The sequence below is a fragment of the Neofelis nebulosa genome, chromosome 11 (assembly GCF_028018385.1).
Source record: "Neofelis nebulosa isolate mNeoNeb1 chromosome 11, mNeoNeb1.pri, whole genome shotgun sequence".
Taxonomy (NCBI): Eukaryota; Metazoa; Chordata; class Mammalia; order Carnivora; family Felidae; genus Neofelis; species Neofelis nebulosa.
In genome coordinates this window covers 64,262,298-64,287,718 of record NC_080792.1, presented here as the reverse complement: position 1 = coordinate 64,287,718, position 25,421 = coordinate 64,262,298, and the positions used below count along the sequence as shown (strand labels likewise).

General features: G+C 40.4%; 1 protein-coding gene across 1 annotated transcript in view; it reads left to right on the top strand.

Annotated features, from left to right (window-relative positions):
• Positions 1-25,421, top strand: part of ANKRD30B (ankyrin repeat domain 30B) — a 125,421-nt gene that overhangs the window by 87,420 nt on the left and 12,580 nt on the right. The window contains 6 exon segments of the mRNA XM_058691616.1: positions 1,172-2,005; positions 2,007-2,129; positions 4,968-5,114; positions 9,044-9,091; positions 9,325-9,347; positions 9,678-9,771. Coding sequence (XP_058547599.1) covers positions 1,172-2,005; positions 2,007-2,129; positions 4,968-5,114; positions 9,044-9,091; positions 9,325-9,347; positions 9,678-9,771 — 1,269 coding nt within the window.

The following is a 25,421-nucleotide window of genomic DNA, read 5'->3' as shown; positions in this document are numbered from 1 at the left end:
TATTCCTAATAAAATAGTGGAGTGTCTTTCCCCTCTTTTATATTTATTACTATTTTCAACATGAAGAGGAAATACAAGTTATTGCAGCAGTAAATAATTTCATGATTTTCTAAGAGATGTATAAATTTCACCTTATTTCCTATCAGTAGTTTGAAATCCAAGACTTCTTTCATATTTGTGTATTTACACTAGAGAAGTAGCAGTGGTTGGTGCAAGAGTACTAGTTGTGGAGTGAGAAGACCTGGGGAGAGTCCTGCAGCTCACCATTTTAATCTCTCCATTCTAGAATTGTGATAACCAAATGAGTTCTTTGATATATGGAGAAGTGTTTATATTATAATACGTTGCCTAGATTTGTCAGTTATCAATAGATCTATTCTTATAACTGACTATAGAAATGTTAGCAAAGTAGACATCTATGAAATATTCTCAGGAAAAAAAAGAATTTTAGGAAATTTAATCTGTCCAAGTAGATGCAGAGCTAACGATTTTACTGTGGGGTAGCTGTGTCTTTGATATCTACTGTAAACTCATTTTTTAAGTGTAGTCAGAGTTATTAATCTTTTATTTCAGGCCTTCTGGTTTGTTGTAAATCAGAGAAAGGCTTTTCCAATTCTGAGATTCTGAAAACTTCTCACGAATTCTTTTTTACTTTCATGCCTTCATTATCTTCAGTTAAAGTTCTGAACTTTTGGGAACTTATGCTTGTATAAAATTTGAGATTTGGAGCCAACTTCATTTTTTTCCAGTTGGATATTCACTTACTGTAATCTATCTTTCTTTCTTTCTTTCTTTCTTTCTTTCTTTCTTTCTTTCTTTCTTTCCTTCCTTCCTTCCTTCCTTCCTTCCTTCCTTCCTTCCTTCTATGTTTCTTTATTCATTAGAGAGAGAGAGAGAACGCAAGCAGAGGAGGGGCAGGGAGAGGGAGAGCGAGAATCCTGAGCAGGCTCCTGACTGTCAGCACAGAGCCTGACATGGGGCTTGAACCCACAGAATGTGAGATCATTCCCTGAGCCAAAATCAAGAGTCAGACACTTAACCAACTGAGCCACCCTGGCACCTCCTGTAACCTTTTCATTGTTTAAACATAGATTATGCTTTAATTTCAAAGAAAAGCATGATAATGTCATTTTATTGAATGTGATCTGAAAATGTCCTTTGTTTTACTTAGCTTTCTGATAGTCGTGAGAAAATACAAGATCTGTTGCATAAAAACCACATGTTGCAGGATGAAATTGCCATGCTAAGACTGGAAAGAGACACCATAAAAAATCAGAACCAGAGAAAGGAAACGAAATATTGTGAAGACATTGAAAGTGTAAAGGAAAAGAATGACAGCCTTCAAAAGACCATAAAACAGAATGAGGAAACATTATCAAAAACAATATTCCGATATAGTGGACAGCTTAATGTTCTGACTGCTGAGATTACGATGCTAAAGTCTAAACTGGAGAATGAAAAACAAAATAAAGAGAGCCTGGAAGCAGAAGTTGAATCATACCGTGCTAGACTGGCTACTGCTGTACACGATCATGATCAGAGTCAGACATCAAGAAGAGACCTAGAACTTGCTTTCCAGAGAGCAAGAGATGAATGGTTTCACTTACAGGACAAGATGAATTTTGATGTGTCTAAACTACAAGATAACAATGAAGTTCTTTCTCGGCAACTTTCTCAAGATGGAAGTAAATTCAATGCCCTGGAAATTGAGCTCCATCACATAAGAGATGCTCTCAGAGAAAAGACTTTACTTTTAGAATGTGTACAAAGGGACCTAAGCCAAACACAATGCCAGAAGATGGAAATTGAACACATGTATCAGAACGAACAAAGTAAAGTGAATAACTACATTGCAAAGCAGGAATCCTTCGAGGAAAGGTTATCTCAACTACAAAGTGAAAATATGTTGCTTAGACAGCAACTAGATGATGCTCACAACGAAGCTGACAGTAAAGAAAAGCTAGGGATTAATATCCAAGACCCGTTTCAGAATATCCAAAAAAAACCTTAAAGCTAAACGTGGAGAACAAGGTCTTATGCTGGGAGAAAGAAATAAAGAGTTAATCGATGAATGTAAACACTTAAAAGAAAGAATGTATAAGTATAAAAATGAGAAAGCAAAATTAAAAGTAAGTATCCAGAAAGATAAAAATTTTTCAGATTTCCAGAAAGAAAACTCAGGTAATATTTGATTATGGCTGACTTGTGAATCTAGTTGAATATTAAAAAAAAAAGACTATAAATCAACAAAAAGCGTAACTCATATGCAGCAAATAAAAATTAGACCTGAGAGGTGTTTTGATTTGAGTACAGATACTATGTCACCTATGAAACTTTAAGAGGTTAAGTTATAAACTGTTACTAGGTGATAGTCTTATACTGCTATAATAATATTTTTTTAAGTTTCTTTTGAGAGAGAGTCGGAGAGAGAACATGAGCTGGGGAGGGGCAGAGAGAGAGAATGCCAAGGAGGCTCTGCACTGCCAGCGTGGAGCCCAACACAGGACTCTCAAAGTCAGGAGCTGTGAGATTCATGACCTGAGCCGAAATCAAGAGTTGCTTGCTTAACCGAGAAAGCCACCCAGGCACCCCTACAATAATAATTGTAATCTTTGCCACCGTATTTTATTACTGTGGTGAGCTGGTAAATGAAAATGCTGAAAGGTAAAATGAGTATTTTGAAACTTAGATTCAATTAATTGAGTTAACTGGACAGTCACTTCAGATTTCCCAGATGAAATGAAGTGTAGGTGCTCTTTCTGGTAGTACTTTTCCTTTGGAAGCTTTCTATACATTTTAAGTTGGTATGATTTTATATTTATTCACATAAATTTCAATTTTCAGTCTCAAATCATGTGTTCCTACAACCTCTTAATTCTTTAAAGGTATCTACTTTTCACTAAATCATAATTTGGGACAATGTGGTGAGTGTCAGGAAAGCCATCTTTGAGTAATCTTCCCACTGCTGTTTATAACTTATTTTAAATATTTTTACAAATAATTTGCTCATGAGCTTTGGGGAAGATGGCGGCATAGGAGGACGCTGGGCTCACCGCGCTTCCTGCTGATCACTTAGATTCCACCTACACCTGCCTAAAGAACCCAGAAAACCGCCAGAGGATTAGCAGAATGGAGTCTCCGGAGCCAAGCGCAGACGAGAGGCCCACGGAAGAGGGTAGGAAGGGCGGCAAGGCGGTGCGCGCTCCACGGACTGGCGGGAGGGAGCCGGGGCGGAGGGGCGGCTCGCCGGCCAAGCAGAGCCCCCGAGTCGGGCTGGCAAAAGCGGAGGGGCCGGACGGACTGTGTTCCGACAGCAAGCGCGACTTAGCGTCTGGGAGGTCATAAGTTAACAGCTCTGCTCAGAAAGCGGGAAGGCTGGAGGACAAAGGGAGGGAGAGCTGCTGAGCCCCCGGACGGCAGAGCTCAGCTTGTCGGGGAACAAAGGCACTCGCCAGCGCCATCTCCCCCGCCCATCCCCCAGCCAAAATCCCAAAGAGAACCAGTTCCTGCCAGGGAACTTGCTCGCTCCGTGCAAACACCCAACTCTGTGCTTCTGCGGAGCCAAACCTCCGGCAGCGGATCTGACTCCCTCCCGCTGCCACAGGGCCCCTCCTGAAGCGGATCACCTAAGGAGAAGCGAGCTAAGCCGGCCCCTCCCGCCCCCGTGCACCTTGCCTACCCACCCCAGCTAATACGCCAGCTCCCCAGCACCACAAGCCTGGCAGTGTGCAAGTAGACCAGAAGGGCCACACCACCCCACAGTGAATCCCGCCCCTAGGAGAGGGGAAGAGAAGGCACACACCAGTCTGACTGTGGCCCCAGCGGGGGGCTGGGGGCAGACATCAGGTCGGACTGCGGCCCCGCCCACCAACTCCAGTTATACACCACAGCACGGGGGAAGTGCCCTGCGGGTCCTCACCACTCCAGGGACTGTCCAAAATGACCAAACGGAAGAATTCCCCTCAGAAGAATCTCCAGGAAATAACAACAGCTAATGAACTGATCAAAAAGGATTTAAATAATATAACAGAAAGTGAATTTAGAATAATAGTCACAAATAATTTGCTCATTTCGAAGCTCAGTTACTGTCATGTGGGCATAAGTTTGTCCAGTACAAAGAGAATTGTATCTCTCTGTGATTTATTAATTTGGCATTGGATCTCCATTTTCAGACCAAGGAGGGGTTGCAGGATTCTTGTTTAGCAGGAATGGAGTGAGTAGGGGAGAGAGCTGTAGGAGCTGAGGTCAGGGGAGGGGGGTGGAAGCAGGGGCCATTGGAATGACTTTACTTTGGTTCCGAGATAGGAGTCTATTAGAAGGATAAGAGCAGAGGATTGGATATGTGAGGAACTCTGACGGTAACTTAAGCCTGTAATAAAAAAAGAGAGAAAACCTTTCATAATATAGAATTTACGACTGCTGTGCCCACTATGTCCCCATTTCTTTTTGAGACTTCTGTAGGTAATGAAGCTTTGCAAATTCACCAGTGGAGAATGGATAGTGAGGCTAAATTCATTATCTAAGTGACATCATCCTGACTAGGCAGGGAGATAACACCTTTTGTTCTTTAACTGAATTCAGTGAACAGGAAAGTGTATGTGTTGCTAAAAGAAGGTGAAATGGGGTGCCTGGGTGGCTTGGTCGGCTAGGCGTCCGACTTCGGCTCAGGTCATGATTTCACGGTCCGTGATTTCGAACCCCACGTCGGGCTCTGTGCTGATGGCTCAGAGCCTGGAGCCTGTTTCAGATTCTGTGTCTCCCTCTCTCTCTGCCCCTCCCCTGTTCATGCTCTGTCTCTCTCTGTCTCAAGAATAAATAAACGTTAAAAAAAATTTAAAAAAAATAAAAGAAGGTGAATTGATGTATGTGGTGATATTTCTCAAAGTACGCATGTTAGAGTTGTCTATTATTAACATAATTTGATAATAAGATGATTTAGAAAATCAGTAACAGAAATGTCTTATTAGATAGTTGTGAGACAACTTCAACAAGGACTGGCTGATACTCTGAAGAAACAGTCTATGTCAGAGGCTTCCCGGAAGGTTACGTCACATCTTCGTCTGGAAGATGAGATACGGGATCTCAAGAAGAAATTAGGCCTAATCAGAAGTCAGGTATGTAGTAAATGTAACCTGTCAACAGTTAACTTATAGCTGGTTAAATAATATAAGGTGTTTTAGGATACTAATTTCCATGGACCGCTTTCTTTTGTATTTTCATTATAATTAATTTATTATGATTTTAGTATCTTTCCAATACACTTATTTCGTAAACTCTGCCTTTCATTCTACTATTTGCGTTATACGTTTTTTCCTTATAATACTTAGGAAAGTTGAGGCTTTTGTATCCTTCCTCACAGAAATTGAGAGACTTTTTTCTTTCTTTCCTTAATGTAAAACTTTTTTTACAGTTGATTTATTTATATTGAGAGAGAAAGAGCGAGAGAGAGTGTGTGCATGCATGTTAACAGGGGAGGGGCAGAGAGAGGAGAGAGAGAGAATCCCAAGCAGGCTCCATGCTGTCAGTGTAGAGCCAAAGTTGGGCTCAGTCTCATGAACCGTGAGATCATGACCTGAGCTGAAAGCAAGAATTGGACGCTGAACTGACGTAGCCACCCAGGTGCCCCAAGAGACTTTTGTCCCCTGCTAAACAATGTTTTTTAATGATATCTATATTACCATGATGAGGCAAGCTGGATAAAATCAGAAGATAATATTTAATGGAATGTTTCAGATAATTGTCTTAGTTCTCATCTTCACTTTCAGGAAGAATCTGTATTGATTTCAGGATGACTTGTACAGAAAGATCACTTAACAAACCACTTGAACTTAGGCATTTCCTTCACTTTCTTTGCCTTTTAGACATGTTGTCAAAGCACAGAAATATTCAGATCATGTATAGTATGTACGCCCAAAAGCGAGAATTAAGAAAATTATCTGTGTCCTGCCATTGGGTTTTTTTTTTAAGCCTTTTTGAGGTACAATACACATCCCATAAAAGTCACCCATTTGACACGCACAGTTCACTGTCTCTGTGTACGCTCGTGCAACCATCACTGCCATCAAGTAGAATGCTTTCCTCACCCTGAAAGGAAACCCTTACCCGTTGCCCCCAGCCTCAGGCAACCACCAGTCTACTACTTGGCCTCTCACTGGAGTTGCCTCTTGTGAATATTTCATATAAATGGAGTCACACGACGTGTGGTCCCTTGGGACTAGCTAGCTTCACTTAATGTTTTCCGAGTTCATCTGGGTTGGTTATAGCTTATATCAGTGCTTCATTTCTTTTTATTGTCAAACAGTACTCCATTGTGGGCTAAGGCCCTTGTTCATTCATCGCTTGATGGACCTTTGGGTTGTGTCCACTTTTTGCCTGTTAATACTGCTGCTTATGAACATTCACGTAGTTCTTGTGTGGATACCTGTTTTTAATGTCTCTGCCATCAGATTTTATCCTCCGAGTTAACTGGGTTGATTTCACCATCTCTCCGTCGTTACTCATGCTGTCTTTTTAATTTCTGTTCCTCTTGCCTAAACCTATGTTATTCAGACTTGTCTCACAGTCTCCTTTCCTATGAACTTTCTCTGACTGTTCTAACTCCCATTAGCCTTAACTCTCTTGACACTTGTCATCTAGCCTGCGCAGAACAATTTAGTCCTTTATTTGATGTTGTTTTTATTTTTTTATGACAGGTAATTTCGTCTTCCTAAGTATAAATTTAAGGGATAATAATATTTGATACGTGTGGTACTTATCCTTGTATAAATTGAAAATATTTTAACTTAACAGTTTTTCCAATAAAATTAAGTACTTAATACCGTATCAATAAATTCTTCTTGGAAACATTGGTATAACAAAGCTTTTATTCTAAATGTATGCTAAGAAATGAAATACAAAATTGAGGGGTGCCTGGCTGTCTCCAGTCCTATCAGAGTCTGCCTTTGGCTCAGGTCATGATCTCCACGTTCTTGAGACTGAGCCCTGCATCGGACTCTCTGCTGTCAGCAGAGCCTGAGTTGGATCCGTTGTGTCCTTCACATTCTGCATCACTCAGACTCGTGCTCTCTATCAAAAAATAAATGTTAAAAAAATGTGTGTATATCTACACACGCACACACACACACACACTTATATAAGTAAAACTATTAATGAAAGCAATTAATCAAATAGAGGAGAAATGTTCAATCAAATGTTTGGGGTTTTTTTCCCTCTCACTATGAGAAAGCTCTCTAAATTTGTCTTTCTTCCTTACACAGCCAGAACTGGGATTTACAGATTTATAACACTTTACCAACTGCAAAGATCTGGGGACAGCTTTTCTGATATGCTTTTACCACAAAGCCTTAATGTCTTCATCAGAGTACATGTTAAAGCAGCCTAACGTAAACAGTATGGACGTGAAATGATTGAGGAACTTTAGTTTAGCAAGACTCGATTATTTCCATGTCAGTGGCTTTCCCTTGCCTCTGATGGTCATGTAAAGGATCTACTACTCAGTCAAGGAGGTGCTATTTGTACCTTGGTCTGTGAACATTGTCCACTGAGTGGTATAGAGAGGAAGTAAGTTAAAAGGATTATAAATGGAAAAAGTACTGTTGGCTAGTGGCATTGGCGAAAGTTGTGTGAAGTACTGAGGAGAGATTCTGGGCCTCATGCTCTCCATTTGCTGCCAGTTGCGGCAGAATGAAGAATAACTTCAATATAATTTGTATAGGGGAACACTTGTGTTGGCAGGCCACCTGCCTAAACTATCACATTGTATTGGAACGCAAAATACAGCAACAGTAATCATGCTAAATGCAGACACTTAGAGCTGACTATGTGCCACGTACCCTTCTAAGTTGTTCATCTGTTATTTCCTAATTTAATCTTCCCAACATCCCAGTGGGGTAGATACTATTAGTATTTATTTTGAGATCACTTTTTTAAGGGCCTTTGTTTTGAGAGAGAGAAAGAGAGATTGTGGGGAAGGGCGTGTAGGGAGAGAGAGAAAAAGGGAGAGAGAGAAAGAGAGAGGGAGAGAGAGGGAGAGAGAATCCCAAGCAGGCTCCTCGCTGTCCATGCAGAGCTCGATGTGGGGCTCAATTACATGACCCTGAGATCATGTCCTGAGCTGACATCAAGAGCCAGACACTGAACCGACTGAGCCACTCAGGTGTCCCAGTAGGTGCTATTACTACCTTCATTTTACAGATGCTGAGACTGAGACATGGAAGTTTTAGGTAGTGTGCTCAAGGTCATACAGCTCATAACGAGCAGAACTGGGAATTCAGACCCAGGCATTCTGGCCCCTACTAGGATATTGCTTCTCAAATTCTTCCATGAAATATCTTGTTGTCACTGAAGGCAGCATGTTCAGTTTTATAATCATGAGAATAGCAACGTCAACACCTATGTGAATATATAAAATCATAGTTGATGTGGTGCTTGGAATATGAAAATAGAAATGTTCACCATAAGGTAAATTCCTATGTTTCCTCCATTTGACCAATAGATACATTTGTACATTTATCTGATCATATATAATTTAAAAACATTAACAATGTTATGTTTTGTAGGAGAGTAAGGTTGGTAAACTATTCTGTAAGAGTATTGAAACATTTCGTTTTGTCGGCCATAGTCTCTGTTGTAGCAGCTCAACTCTCCTGTTATGACCTCAAAGTAGCCATCAATCAGCATGTAGAGGAGAGTGTGGCTGGCTCCAAAAAGATTTTAGTTACAGGGGCACTTGGGCGGCTTAGTTGTTTGAGCATCCTGACTCTTAATTTCCACTCAGGTCATGATCCCAAACCCCACATCATGAGACTGGTCATGAGACCGGTCATGAGACCGAGCCCCACATCAGGCTTCACCCTGAGCTTGCAGCCTGCTTACCATTTTCTCTGTCTCTCCCTCTGCCTCTCTTCCCCACTTCTGCATGCTCTCTCTCTGTCTCTCTCTCAAGTCAAGTAAAAAAAAAAAACAAAAACGTTTAGTTACAGAAACAGGTGATGGTGTTCTACTAGATTTTCAGTAGTTAAAATTATTTTTTTCTTTATTTTAGTTGCAAGAAGCACAGGAACGACATGCAGAGGCCGTAAGATATGCTGAGGTGGGGCGCCTGGGTGGCGCAGTCGGTTAAGCGTCCGACTTCAGCCAGGTCACGATCTCGCGGTCCGTGAGTTCGAGCCCCGCGTCAGGCTCTGGGCTGATGGCTCGGAGCCTGGAGCCTGTTTCCGATTCTGTGTCTCCCTCTCTCTCTGCCCCTCCCCCATTCATGCTCTGTCTCTCTCTGTCCCAAAAATAAATAAAAAACGTTGAAAAAAAAAAAAAAGATATGCTGAGGAGATGAAAGATCATATGCAAAAGTATAATTTAAACCTCACAGAAAATAACTTGTTTACTTATAAAGCAGATAAGCAGTGTAGTATGGGAAATGTATTACTTATGCCAGTATATCATTGTTCAGCTGGATACAAATTCCAGCTTTGAGCTATTTTGAAATGCAGAATTGTGGCATCTCATCTCTCAATGTTGCACCTTATCCACAAAACACAATGAGAAAAATGGCACAATTCCCAAATCTTCCTCTTGACACAATTTTAAGAATTTATGTAATACCCTCATTTGTTCAGAAATTATACGGTGTTGTTTTAAATTTATGTGTGAGCATAATTATCTTAAGATCTGCATTTTAGGCTACAGGTGAAAAATGCCAGGCAAGAAGAAACTATCAAACATCAAGCGGCCCAAATTCAAGATCTTGAGAGCAACGTGATAAAGACAAGTTTGGTAAGTCGATCTCTTAATGTCTATCCTACTGAAAAGGAATCCTTATTTCACTAGTGGTACATAAGAATGTTTTGGATAGGGGCGCCTGGGTGGCGCAGTCGGTTAAGCGTCTGAATTCAGCTAGGTCACGATCTCGCGGTCCGTGAGTTTGAGCCCCGCGTCGGGCTCTGGGCTGATGGCTCAGAGCCTGGACCCTGCTTCCGATTCTGTGTCTCCTTCTCTCTCTGCCCCTCCCCCCTTCATGCTCTGTCTCTCTCTGTCTCAAAAATAAATAAAAACGTTAAAAAAAATTTTTTTTAAAAAAAGAATGTTTTGGATCATATGAAAAATCTCACAGATCAAAATAGTAGGTTCATATTGTTCCTACTTGCTACTAGTGATGTAATTCTTCTATATAGATGAAGTTGATTGAATTCATAAAGTAATGATGTTTATAGTGAGATTTTCATAAAAAACATTGTGAGAGTCTAAAAAAACCAACATTTTATATATACCATAGTGAGCGTTTGGTTTAGTCCACCTTTGGCTACTGTTAATAATGCTGCTGTGAACGTTGGCATACAGGTGTGCGAGTCCCTGGTAATATTTCTCTGCGTGTTTCAAACGTCCCCAATCTTTGAGTGATCATTTCATCTTGAATTCTGACTTCCTCTTGTAATCTCATCCCTTCAGTGAGAGTTTGAGTTGGGTTATTTTAATGATGATTTGTTGTAATTTGTAATTACAAATCTGCAATTTATTCTCTTCATCAACAATGACTAGAGGTCATTACGCAAACGTCCTTCTCAAAGGAATGGACTTTTCTCCTTGTTGGATTTTGTAAAGGAAAAGAAATGCCAGTGAAAAAGTAGAAATGGCTGCTCAGTCAGGGCCTTACCTAGAAACATAGGGCTCCTACCATTGCAAGTTCAGAAACTCTTTTTTTTTTTTTCCATTCACTTGAGTTAATCAGCCTTTCAGAGATTTCACAATTCAATCTCAGAAAAGACTAATGTGCCATTCAGGATTCTAATTTATCGATATGTAGTGAAACCCCAAATATTTTCCAAGCAGAACAGTTAATGTCATCCCACTCTCACCCTCCTTTGTAGGACTCACATTGTAAATCCTAAGTGGGAGCAATGAGGTAGATACACTGACCAACTCGTTTCTGTCAGTCACAAAAGCTATATAATATACATCCAAGTTTCATTAGACAGCTATACCCATCAGGGGAACTAGAACATTCTGTTGACTGGTCCTTTTTTTGGCTGAAGAGACATTGAAAATTATTTTCTTTTCTAGACCTCTTATCAATGAGTCACATTGTATTAGGGAACTTTTCATGCGAGTAACATGACACTCCGTTGATCAGTCTTCTATGAATGAGAGTGCTAGACGTGTCCTGCTACTGTGTCCTAAAGAAATCTTTAAGGTCTCTAAAACTAAAATTTGTAAGAATATCCGATACTGATGAAGCTTAGTAAAGAATAATGAGGGATTTTCTGTAGATGCCTATAGAAAGGAATTAGGGTTATGGCATGAAATTATCTGCCACTTTAAAGTCTTCCCTGTGAAACAAAAACTTAGATAGCTTTCAGCCAACTCATTCCATAGCTCTGACTTCTCTAGAAGGTCCTTATCTCCTGAATCCCCAAACCAGAGGCTTCCTGGGTTGAGAAACTTTTGGTGGGTGGGGGGCCTTATTCTTTTTGTTGTATCTTTAGTTTGTTTTTTTTTTAATTTGCATCCAAATTAGTTAGCATTTAGTGAAGCAATGATTTCAGGAGTAGATTCCTTAGTGCCCCTTGCCCGTTTAGCACATCCCCTCTCCCACAACCCCTCCAGCAACCCTCAGTTTGTTCTCCATATTTATGAGTCTCCTCTGTTTGTCCTCCTCCCTGTTTTTATATTATTTTTGTTTCCCTTCCCTTTTGTTCATCTGTTTTGACTCTTAAGTCCTCATACGAGGGAAGTCATATGAATTTTGTCTTTCTCCGACTGACTAATTTCACTTAGCATAATCCCTCCAGTTCCATCCACATAGTTGCAAATGGCAAGATTTCATTCTTTTTGATTGCCGAGTAATACTCCATGGAATCTATATACCACATCTTCTCTTTTTTTGTAATTTTTTTTAACGTTTTATTCATTTTTGAGACAGGGAGAGACAGAGCATGAACAGGGGAGGGTCAGAGAGAGGGAGACACAGAATCGGAAACAGGCTCCAGGCTCTGAGCTGTCAGCACAGAGCCCGACGCGGGGCTCGAGCTCATGGACCGCGAGATCATGACCTGAGCCGAAGTCGGCCGCTTAACTGACTGAGCCACCCAGGCACCCCATACCACATCTTCTTTATCCATTCATCCATCGGTGGACAGTTGGGCTCTTTGCATACTGTGGCTATTGTTGAGAGTGCTGCTATAAACATAGCGGTGCATGTGTCCCTTCGAAACAGCACACCTGTATCCCTTGCATAAATGCCTAGTAGTGCAATTGCTGGGTTGTAGGGTAGGTCTATTTTTAGTTTTTGGAGGAAACTCCATACTGTTTTCCAGAGTGGCTGCACCAGCTTGCATTACCACCAACAATGGAAAAGAGATCCTCTTTTCTGCATCCTCGCCAACATCTGCTGTTTCCTGAGTTGTTAATGTGAGCCATTCTGACAGGCGCAAGGTGGTATCTCAGTGTGGTTTTGATTTGTATCACCATCTGGATGTCTTCTTTCGAGCAATGTCTATTCATGTCTTTTGCCCGTCACTTCACTGGATTACTTGTGTTTTGGGTGTTGAGTTTGAGAAATTCTTTGTAGATTTTGGATACTAACCCTTTATCTGATATGTCATTTGCAAATACCTTCTCCCATTCTGTCGGTTGCCTTTTCGTTTTGCTGATTGTTTCCTCCACTGTGCAGAAGCTTTTTATTTTGATGAGGTCCCCCTAGTTCATTTTTGCCTTTGTTTCCCTTGCCTCTGGAGATGTTTTGAATAAGAAGTTGCTGCAGGCAAGACCAAAGAGGGTTTTTCCTGCTTTCTCCTCGAGGATTTTGATGGCTTCCTGTCTTCCATTGAGGTCTTTCATCCATTTTGAGGTTATATTTTGTGTAATGAACAACTTTTTATGTGAACATGTTTTGATTTCTCTTGGGTATATACCTATAAATACAGTTGCTGGTTCATATGGTAGCTCTGTTCAATAAACCTTTTTTGTTTGTTTGTTTTTGTTTTGTTTTTTCAACCTTTTGAGGAGGGGCAGGCACCTGGGTGGCTCAGCCGGTTGAGTGGCCAGCTCTTGATTTCAGCTCATGTCATGATCTCAGGGTTGTGGAATTGAGCCCTACATTGGGCTCTGCTCTGAGCATGGAGCCTGCTTGGGATTCTCTCCCTCCCTCTCCTCTGTCCCTCTACCCCACTTGTGCACTCTCTCTCAAATATGTTTAGAAAAATTGTTTTTCTACTTTAACCTTTTGAGGAACTGCCAGACTGTTTCCAAAGTGGCAGCAACATTACATTTTCATCAGCAGTTTTTGAGAGTTCCCATTTTCCTGATTCTTGCCAATGTTTGTCATTATCTGTTGCTTTTATGATAGCAATTCTAGTGGGTATGAAATGGCATCTTGTGGTTTTTGGTTTGCGTTTTCTTATAACTAATGATGTTGAACATGTCTCTTTTATTTCTGAGAGAGACAGTGTGAGCAGGGGAGGGGCAGAGAGAGAGGGAGACACAGAATCTGAAACAGGCTCCAGGCTCCGAGCTGTCAGCACAGAGCCCGATGCGGGGCTCGAACCCACGAACAGTGAGATCATGACCTGAGCCCAAGTCAGAAGCTTAACTGACTGAGCCACCCAGGCACCCTGAACATCTCCCTTTGAACGTGATTATTATCCATTTCTATATCATCTTTAAAGAACTAATCCATTCTTTTGCCCGTTTTTATATTGGATTGTCTTTTCATTATTGGAAGAGTTATATAAATAGCCTACATACAAATCCCTTAGCAGATATGGGATTTTCAGGTATTTTCTCCTATTTAGTCACTTGCCTTTTCACTTTCTTGATGGTGATATTTGAAGCATAGAAGTTTTTAATTTTGATGAAGTAAACTTAATCTGCTTTTGTCTTTTGGTGTCATGTCTAAGAAATCATTGCCAAATCCAGTCACAAACATATACACGTCAGCTTTTGTCGAAGAGTTTTATCATTTAGCTCTTAGATTTTAAGTTAATTTTGTATATATGCTATGGGGTAGAGGTCTGATTTTATTACTTTGCATGTGGATATCCATTTGTCCCAGTACTGTTTGTTACAAAGACTATTCTCATTCCATTTAATTGTCTGGCACCCTTGTGGAAAATCAGTTCACTATAATGTGAGAGTTTATTTTTAGATTCTCAATGTTAATACATTGATCTATCTGTCTGTCCTTATGCCAGTACCATATCAAATTTTATGAAAACTTTTTCCTAGTTATCTTGCAAATGACCAGTCACTTATGTAATAATAAAAAGTCAATGTAGTAGAACTTAACTTTGCTCCTATAGAGATTTTTGCTTCCTGAAGGACCCTTTCGCCAGCCTATGCCTTGCTGACCCCATGACTCGATGTGAAGTCAGGCTCAAAAAGATAAAATGCTCTTTCTTTAGTGTGTCCAGACTTTATGTATTTATTTATATTTTTATTTTATTTATTTTATTTTCTTTTAGAGCATACACAAGCAGGATGTGGGGGTGTGTGTGTGCCGGAGAGAAAAAGAGAGACAGAGAGAGAGAGAGAGAGAGAGAATTTTTAGCAGGCTTCACACTTAGTGTGGAGACTGACAAGGGTCTTGATCCCATGACCCTGGGATCATGACCTGAGAGGTTGAGGCTCAACTGACTGAGCCACCCACGTTCCCCGCCTGTGCAAACTTTTAGTCTCTCAGTCAGTGCTGCCCACTTTCATTTCCATCAAATCTTGGCCATAGGATGTCTTGACTCAGTCTACCGTTTACTTCATTATATTTTATTCTCTCATTATAATGCATAGACTCACCCATACTTTTCACCATCTAGGAAGGAAAAGATTAACTCTGGCGTATTCCTCTTTCCTGTTAAGCAATCTTGCTAATCCATCATCTTGCAATTCACAATGAGATCCTCTTCTGACCTGGTTCTTGTGTGTAACACTGGTGTTAATCCTATTCTTGGCACAGATCCTACATTCTTGGAAAACACAGTAGCCTGTATCGCTTTCTTTCACTTAAATAGAAAGATATGCATAGCTATGCATTATAGCTCAGCGTATAATTAATGGAATAAACATTACATCATTCAAATAATACAGCTCTACAAAGTGAGGTAGTATTAAGTTGATTTATCAGAGACAAATAGTAGATTGGTAATTTGAATGACAAAAAATTTTTGAAGCCAACTTGTATGATACGGAGAAGCATTGTGGGACAACACAAAGATGAAATGGTCTTACCTCCCCCCACAAACAAGGTTGGAGTAAGGTAAAGGAGAATGTGCAGTTAATTGAAGTAGTGCTAAAGGACAGTACATTTGTTGTGCTACTGAGAAGATGAAAAATGATTTCATAACATTCTCTTTATTTCCAAACTGAGGGAAGGAGAATGAAGATTGAGTATTCAATGGATTAAAAAATACTCAAATCTGCCTATTTCCTTTAATTGAAATCAGATCAAAGGCCCAATTTTGGTTATCAGATTGACTCTTTCTAGTTTTTCAACTATTGTGCTTCAAATCATATGTCTCTGTGCTTCTACCTTCACTTGAGGGGAAATTCTAAAGAGGCATTCCTGCCTACTTACAAGAATTGTTGTAATTGAAGGGAATCTTAGGAAACTATCTTAGACACAGGAAGATGGCAGAGGAGTAGGAGGACTCTAGGCTTGCCTCATCCCACGAATACAACTAGATAACAATCAGCTCACCCTAAATACCCCAGAAATCGACCTGAAGACTGACAGAACAAACTCCACAACAAAAGGGAGAGAAGAGGCCACATCAAAGAAGGTCCTTGATGCAGAAATGTCGTCTAGAAGAGAAACCGATCCTGGCTGCTGCAGAGGGGAGGGAGTCGAGGTTGTGGATAAGGGTGAGAGAGAGGAACGCACAGGGGAACGCACAAAGAGAACATTTCCCCATACCCACTGGCTTGGAAAACAAGAGGGGCTGCATTGCGTGAGTCATTGCAACCAGTAGTGCTTAAAGTCTGGAGTTTTAAAGGGCATCCGGTTTAGCTGGGTTACAGCCCTGAGGTACTGCACTGCTCTTGGACAGAGGGCAGGCAAACAACGTGGGAGCATATAGCATGGATACAGTGATCTGAAGCGTGCCTGGGGCACACAGTGGGGAGATTATTTGCTGTTCTCAGAGCACGTCCCTCAGAGGCAAAGTTCAGAGAGACCTGTCTGTAGGAACAAAGCCGCTGGCTGACACCATCTCCTTCTCCTGCCCCTCACCACAAACATAAAGCCACCTGCAGGAAGCAGTGCATTGCTATCACTGGCTACCTAACTTGCTTACACCAAGCACCACCCCCTTGCACTCTGGTGGAACTACCCTTCTCAATCACTCTGGCTTGAGTTCCAGCACAGCAGACCCCTCCCCCAGAAGACCAGGACAAACGCCTGCCCACACCAGATCTCCCAACCAGAGAGTTTCCCTTGGCCTCAGTTCCAGTAGAGGTGGTGACAGGTCTCATTTCATAAGCAGACCAGAGCACACCTAGTTAAAACTCACTACATTCAGGCCAGGGACCAAACACACACCAGACCAGGCAAGGAGAGCCTCTGCAGATGACTGGCCTGAAGGATAGCATAGCCAGAACACAACAGCAGGACACATGCAGCACACACTGGTGACACTCCCTGAAGTGCTAGACCCTAGGCATTACATGACGTCTTTTTCCTAAGTCCACTACTTTCGGGAGCAGGTGACATAACTGGCTTCTCTAACACACAGAAGCTGGCAGATACTTAGACAAAATGAAAAGACAGAGGCATTTATCCCAAATGAAAGAAAAGGATAAGGCCATGGCCAGAGACCGAAATGGGACAGATGTAAATAACACGCTTAATGGAGAATTTAAAACCATGATCATAAGGATATTCAGTGGACTTGAGAAAAGAATGGAAGACATCAGTGAGACCCTTACCACAGACATAAAAAAGTTCAAGGATCAGAGATGAAGAGTGCAGTAAAATGAACAGCAAGCTGGAAGAAGCAGAGGAACAAATTAATGACCTAGAAGACAAAGTAATGGAAAACAATGAAGCTGAAGAAGACAAAGAAGAATTATCCAATGCATGAATAGACTTAAAGAACTCGGTGACTCCGTCAAATGTAAAAACATTCATATGATAGGAGTCCCAGAAGAAGAAGAAGACAGAGAGAAGGGGACAGATAATTGATTTGCAGACACAATCACTGAAAAATTCTCTAATGTGGAGAAGAAAACAGACATCAAGATCCAGGAGACACAGAGAACTTCCATCAAAATCAATACCCAAGATATGTTGTAATTAAATTTGCAAAATATACTGCTAACATCTTTTTTTTTTAGTGTTTTGTTCTTTTTTTTGTTTTGATTTGCTTTTGATTTTTCTCTGACAGAACGCAGACACAAGCAGGGGAGGGGCAGAGAGAGAGAGAGAGACAGAGAGAGAGAGGATCCCAAGCACTCTCTGTGCTGTCAGTGCAGAGCCCACTGGAGGATTGAACCCACGAACTGCGAGGTCACGATTTGAACTAAGATCAAGTCATGCTTAACCGACTGAGCCACGCAGGCGCCCCACTGCTACAAATCTTAAAAGCAACAAAACAAGTCATTAACTTCCAAGGAGAAACCCACAAGGCTAGCAGGAGATTTTTCAACAGAAACTTTGCAAGGCATAAGGAAAAGGCATGATATATTCAAAGTGCTGAATGAGAAAAATCTGCAGCCAAATATACTCTATCCAGTAAGGCTATGATTCATAATAGAAGGAGAGATAAAGAATTTCTCAGACAAAAATAGAAGGAGTTTGTGACCACTAAATCAGCCTGTAAGAAATATTATCAGGGACTCTGAGTGGAAAGGAGAGATTAAAAGTGACAGTATAAAGGCAGAAAATGTAAAAGCAGTAAAAATGTATATTTCTGTAAAAAAAATCAGTCAAGGAATGCCCCCAAAAAGGATATACAATATAATAGCTTATCCAAACCATGGGGAGGAGAAAAAAAATGAGTTCTAACTTAATTGACCGTCAACTTAATAGAGACTGCTACATGCAGAGGAGGCAATATACAAATTAATGCTTATCATATACCAAAACTCACTAATAAACATGCAAAGAATAAAGAGAAAGAAATCCAAATATATCATTAAAGCAAATTAGAAAGACATCAAAGAGAGAAAAACAATAAAGGATTTGAGAAAATCTCCAGAAACAACCACAAAACAAGTAGTAAAATGACAATAAATACATACCTGTCAATAATTACTTTGTATATAAATGGAATAAACACTCCAACCAAAAGACCTAGGGTGACAGGATGGATTAAAAAACACAACCCATCTGTATGCTGCCTATAAAAACTTCATTTTAGACATAAAGATACCTGCAGATTAAAAGTGAGGAGATGCTTGCACTGTTGGTGGTAATGCAAACTGGTGCAGCCGCTCTGGAAAACAGTGCAGAGGTTCCTCCAAACAATTGAAAATAGAACTACCCTATGACCCCTCAATAGCACTACTGGGAATTTATGCAAAGGATACAGGAGTGCTGATTCATAGGGGCACATGTACTCCAATGTCTATAGCAGTGCTTTCAACAATAGCCAAATTGTGGAAAGAGCCTAAATGCCCATCAACTGATGAATGGATAAAGATATGTGGTTTATATATACACTGGAATACTACCTGGCAAGGAGAAAGAGTGAAATCGTGCTATCTGTTGCAATGTGGATGGAACTGGAAGGTATTATGCTACATGAAATAAGTCACAGAAAGACAGATATCATATGTTTTCGTTCATATGTGGAACTTGAGAAACTTAACACAAGACCATGGGGGGAGGGAAGGGGAAAAATAGTTAGAAACAGAGTAGGAGAGGGGCAACCCATAGGAGACTCTTGAATGCAGAGAACAAATAGAGGGTTGATGGGGGGGGCGGTGGGCACTGAGGAGGGCACTTGTTGGGATGAGCCCTGGGTGTTGTCTATAAGTGATGAACCACAGGAATCTACCCCCAAAACCAAGAGCACACTGTACACCCTGTATGTTAGCCAAGTTGACAATAAATTCTATTAAAAAAAAATGAAAACGAGGGGATGGAGAAAAATTTATCACGTTAAAAGAAAAAGTAGCGATACGTTTGTTAGACAAAAGAGTCCTTAAAACAAACACTGTGGGGCACCTGGGTGCCTCAGTCATTTGAGCGACCGACTAGGTCTTGGCTCAGGTCATGATCTTATGGCTGGTGGCTTTGAGCCCCATGGTGGGCTCCAGGCTGACAGCATGGAGGCTGCTTGAAATTTTCTCTCCCCCTTTCTATGTCCCTCCCCAACTCTGTCTCTCTCAAAATAAATAAACTTAACCAAAAACAAAGACTGTAGCAAGAGCCAAAGAATGCTACTATATCATAATAAAGGGTACAATCCAATAGGAAGATCTAACAATTGTAAATATTTATGCCCCCACCATGAGAGAACTCAAGTACATAAAACAATAACCAACATAAAAGAACTAATTGATAATAATACAGTAATAGGGTAATTTAACACCCCATTTACATCCATAGATCTTAATTTGAAAAATCACCAAAAAATACATCTTAACAGAAAATCACCAAAGAAACAGTGGCTTGGAACCATACAGAGAAAGACAGATACCATATGTGTTCATTCTTATGTGGATCCTGAGAAACTTAACAGGAACCCATGGGGGAGGGGAAGGAAAAAAAAAAGAGGTTAGAGTGGGAGAGAGCCAAAGCATAAGACACTCTTAAAAACAGAACAAACTGAGGGCTGATGGGGGGTGGGAGGGAGCGGAGGGTGGGTGATGGGTATTGAGGAGGGCACCTGTTGGGATGGGCACTGGGTGTTGTATGGAAACAAATGTGACAATAAATTTCATATATTAAAAAAAAAAAAGAAAGAAAGAAGCAATGGCTTTGAATGGCAGAGCGGACCAGATTGGACTGAAGAGATTTTTTCAGAACGTTCCATCCTAAAACAGAATACCCGTTGTTTTCAAGTGTACATGGAACATTCTCAAGAATGGATCACAAACAAAAAACAGGCCTTAATTATTAAAAAACAATACATGCAGGTTAAATAACGTGCTACTACACTGGAATGGGTTAAGCAGGAAATACAAGAAGAAATTTAAAAAAATACATGTATACAAATGGAAATGAGAAAACAATGGTCTGAAACCTTTGAGATGCTGCAAAAGTAGTCCTAAGAGGGAAGTACAAAGCAATATAAGCCTACTTCAAGAAGCAAGAAAAATTTCAAACAACTTAACCTTACACCTAAAGGAGCTAGAAAAAGAACAACAAATGAAGCCTGAAGCCAGCAGAAGAAAGCAAGTAATAATGATCAGAGCAGGGGGCCCTTGGGTGGCTTCACTGGTTAAGTGTCTGACTCTCGATTTTGGCTCAGGTCATGATCTCACAGTAGTGAGATCGAGCCCCGTGTTAGGCTCTCTGCTGGCAGCATGGAACCTGTCTGGGATTCTCTCTCTCCCTCTCTCTCTCTCTCTCTGCCCATCCCCCACTCATGTGTGGTCTCTCTCAAAATAAAATTAAAAAAAGAGATTAAAGCAGAAATGAATGATACAAAAAAAACAGATAAAATTAGAACAGATCAATGAAACCTAGAGCTGGTTCTTTGTAAAAATTAATAAAACTGGTAAGGCGTTAGCCAGAGTAATCAACAAGAAAATAGAGAAGACCGAAATAAATAAAACCACAAATGTGAAAGTAGAAATAAGAACCAACACCACAGAGATACAAACATTTATGAGAGAATATTGTGAAAAAATATATGCCAACAAATTGGACAACTTAGAAGAAATGAATAAATTCCTAGAAACATATAACTTACCAAACAAAAACAGGAAGAAATAGAAAATTTGAAAAAAAAAAATAACCAGCAAGGAAACTGAATCAGGAATCAAAAAACTCTCAACCAACACAAGTCTAGGACCAGATGACTTCAGATGTAAATTTTAACATGTAAAGAAGAGCTAATACCAAAAAAAGAAAGAAAGAAAGAAAGAAAGAAAGAAAGAAAGAAAGAAAGAAAGAAAGAAAGAAAGAAAGAAAGAAAGAAAAAAGAAAAAGTTTAACCTGTCCTTTTCAAATTGTTCCAGAAAAACATAAAAGGAAGGGAAATTTCCAAATTCATTCTATGCCAGCTTTACCCTGATACCAAAACCAGATAAAGACACCACAAAGAGAATTACAGGCCAGCATCTCTGATGAACAGGCAAAAATCTTCAAGAAAATAAGCAAACTGAACCCAACAATACATTAAAAAATCATTCACCAGGGGCAGGGACAGCTGGGTGGCTTAGTCAGGTAAGCATCCAACTTCAACTCAGGTTACGATCTCATGGTCCGTTGGTTTGAGCCCAGTTTCAGGCTCTGTTGACAGCTTGGACCCTGGAGCCTATTTCAGATTCTGTGTTTCCTTCTCTCTCTGTCCCTCCCCTGCTTGTGCTCTTTCTCAAAAATAAATAAACATTTAAAAAAATCATTCACTATAACCAAATGGGATTTATCCCTGGTTTGCAGGGTGGTTCAATATTTGCAAATCAATGAATGTGATACCTCATATTAATTTTCAAAAAAGCATAAAATCATATCATTGCAATAGATGCAGAAAAAGAATTTGACAAACTATAACAAACTATAACATCCATTCATGATGGATGTTTTTTTTTCATTTCATTTATTTTTATTTTATTTTTCTTCAATGTATGAAATTTATTGTCAAATTGGTTTCCATACAACACCCAGTGCTCATCCCAAAAGGTGCCCTCCCCAATACCCATCACCCACTCTCCCCTCCCTCCCACCCCCCATCAACCCTCAGTTTGTTCTCAGTTTTTAAGAGTCTCTCATGCTTTGGCTCTCTCCCACTCTAACCTCTTTTTTTTTCCTTCCCCTCCCCCATGGGTTTCTGTCAAGTTTCTCAGGATCCACAGAAGAGTGAAAACATATGATGTCTGTCTTTTTCTGTATGGCTTATTTCACTTAGCATAACACTCTCCAGTTCCATCCATGTTGCTACAAAGGGCCATATTTCATTCTTTCTCATTGCCACGTAGTACTCCATTGTGTATATAAACCACAATTTCCTTATCCATTCATCAGTTGGTGGACATTTAGGCTCTTTCCATAATTTGGCTATTGTTGAGAGTGCTGCTATAAACATTGGGGTACAAGTGCCCCTATGCATCATTACTCCTGTATCCCTTGGGTAAATTCCTAGCAGTGCTATTGCTGGGTCATAGGGTAGGTCTATTTTTAATTTTCTGAGGAACCTCCACAGTGTTTTCCAGAGTGGCTGCACCAGTTTGCATTCCCACCAACAGTGCAAGAGGGATCCCGTTTCTCCACATCCTCTCCAGCATCTATAGTCTCCTGATTGGTTCATTTTGGCCACTCTGACTGGTGTGAGGTGATACCTGAGTGTGGTTTTGATTTGTATTTCCCTGATAAGGAGCGACGTTGAGCATCTTTTCATGTGCCTGTTGGCCATCCGGATGTCTTCTTTAGAGAAGTGTCTATTCATGTTTTCTGCCCATTTCTTCACTGGGTTATTTGTTTTTCGGGTGTGGAGTTTGGTGAGCTCTTTATAGATTTATAGATTTTGGATACTAGCCCTTTGTCCGATATGTCATTTGCAAATATCTTTTCCCATTCCGTTGGTTGCCTTCTAGTTTTGTTGGTTGTTTCCTTTGCTGTGCAGAAGCTTTTTATCTTCATAAGGTCCCAGCAGTTCATTTTTGCTTTTAATTCCCTTGCTTTTGGGGATGTGTCGAGTAAGAGATTGCTACGGCTGAGGTCAGAGAGGTCTTTTTCTGCTTTCTCCTCTAAGGTTTTGATGGTTTCCTGTCTCACATTCAGGTCCTTTATCCATTTTGAGTTTATTTTTGTGAATGGTGTGAGAAAGTGGTCTAGTTTCAACCTTCTGCATGTTGCTGTCCAGTTCTCCCAGCACCATTTGTTAAAGAGACTGTCTTTTTTCCATTGGATGTTCTTTCCTACTTTGTCAAAGATGAGTTGGCCATACGTTTGTGGGTCTAGTTCTGGGGTTTCTATTCTATTCCGTTGGTCTATGTGTCTGTTTTTGTGCCAATACCATGCTGTCTTGATGATGACAGCTTTGTAGTAGAGGCTAAAGTCTGGGATTGTGATGCCTCCTGCTTTGGTCTTCTTCAAAATTACTTTGGCTATTTGGGGCCTTTTGTGGTTCCATATGAATTTTAGGATTGCTTGTTCTAGTATCGAGAAGAATGCTGGTGCAATTTTGATTGGGATCGCATTGAATGTGTAGATAGCTTTGGGTAGTATTGACATTTTGACAATATTTATTCTTCCAATCCATGAGCAGGGAATGTCTTTCCATTTCTTTATATCTTCTTCAATTACCTGCATAAGCTTTCTATAGTTTTCAGCATACAGATCTTTTACATCTTTGGTTAGATTTATTCCTAGGTATTTTATGCTTCTTGGTGCAATTGTGAATGGGATCAGTTTCTTTATTTGCCTTTCTGTTGCTTCATTGTTAGTGTATAAGAATGCAACTGATTTCTGTACATTGATTTTGTATCCTGCAACTTTGCTGAATTCATGTATCAGTTCTAGCAGACTTCTGGTGGAGTCTCTCGGATTTTCCATGTATAGTATCATGTCATCTGCAAAAAGTGAAAGCTTGACTTCATCTTTGCCAATTTTGATTCCTTTGATTTCCTTTTGTTGTCTGATTGCTGATGCTAGAACTTCCAACACTATGTTAAACAACAGCGGTGAGAGTGGGCATCCCTGTCGTGTTCCTGATCTCAGGGAAAAAGCTCTCAGTTTTTCCCCATTGAGGATGATGTTAGCTGTGGGCTTTTCATAAATCGCTTTTATGATCTTTAAGTATGTTCCTTCTATCCCGACTTTCTCAAGGGTTTTTATTAAGAAACGGTGCTGAATTTTGTCAAAGGCCTTTACTGCATCGATTGACAGGATCATATGGTCATGATGGATGTTTTGGATAGCAGCACACCTCAACAAAGTAGGCTTAGAGGAACCATACCTCGACATAATAAAGGCCACATATGGAAAATGAACAGCTAATATGATCCTAACTGGGGAAAAACTGAGAGAAAAACTTCTTAGATCTTGCTTCTAGTTATCTGCTTCTTCTCATTAGCACTGTTGGTTGTTAATAAATTAATCTTAACATTTATTACATCCTACTTTAATGGAGACCAACTTCTCCTATACAAGTTTATGTGTCTTATCTCTTTTTTTTTCATCCACTGTTCCATTTATCATTTTTGTTTCTTTCTTAACAAACTCCCCAAAGGTTAGATTTCTTTTGTTCACAAATCTGTTAGAAAAAGTGTGGCCAGGACAGCTAGTGTCTGCCCCGCTCAGCTTCAGGTGGGGCAACTGAAAGGTTTGGGGCTGGATCCATTTGAAGACTTGTTCACTAACGTCTGGTTGTTGATGCTGGCTGTTGCCTGGGACTTCAGTTCAGGAGGCAGCAGAAACACTTAAACTGACACACCTAGACCCTCTTTGTGGCCTAGACTTCCTCACTAGATGGGGAGCTAGATTCCAAATAAGCGGCCTGAGATACAGAGCAAGGCAGAAGCTGTATCGCCTTTTGTCACCTAGGCTTGGAATACACACAGCATCATAGTCACATATTCTGTTCATTAGGAGCAAGTCACTAAGGTTGTTCCATCGTCTTTTTTTTATGGAATTAATATTTGAAACCTATGGACACCTTTAAAAAGCAGTATAATTTACCCACTGGCCACAAATGTTTGTATTCCTCCCACCTGAAAAATACATTCACTCCCCTCCCCCTCCAATACCTCCTGCAAGTCTCAGTTACCATGGCATCAGGTTCAGGGCTTGAGTCCAAGATCTTACCATCTTAATCAGGTGCAGTGGGGATAAGCTGCCTGGGTTATGGTATCTAAAGTATAGCCCCTTGAGTGCAAGGGTTCTCAATATGAGGACTTGAGAACGAAAGAGACAGTTATTTACCACTCACAAATGCAACATTCTAGTCAACTGCTGAAGACTCTCCCATTCAGAAAAAGAAGATGGGAAGCACCCTAGTCCATAAGAGTTTTGAAATATAGCCTGATGCATGCTGTCAGTTCTTAAGTTAAGACTTAGTCCTAACCACGGGAATACTTTCTCCATGTCTCTTCCCTTTCTTTACTCTTTGAGCTCTTGGTTCCTTCCTTTTCATAAGGAATGACCTGTATTTGCAGCTGTTTTTTCATCCTGCTTCCTCCCTGTGGGACTTCTAAGACCCAAAGGCCTCTTTTCATTTTGCACGATTTGGTCTCTTTTTGTCCAAGCTAGCAAATAGTATGTTTGCTACTATAAATCTCTTACCTTTTTTAGTTTTCTATAAATATTACTGGATTTCATGCCGTGTTGT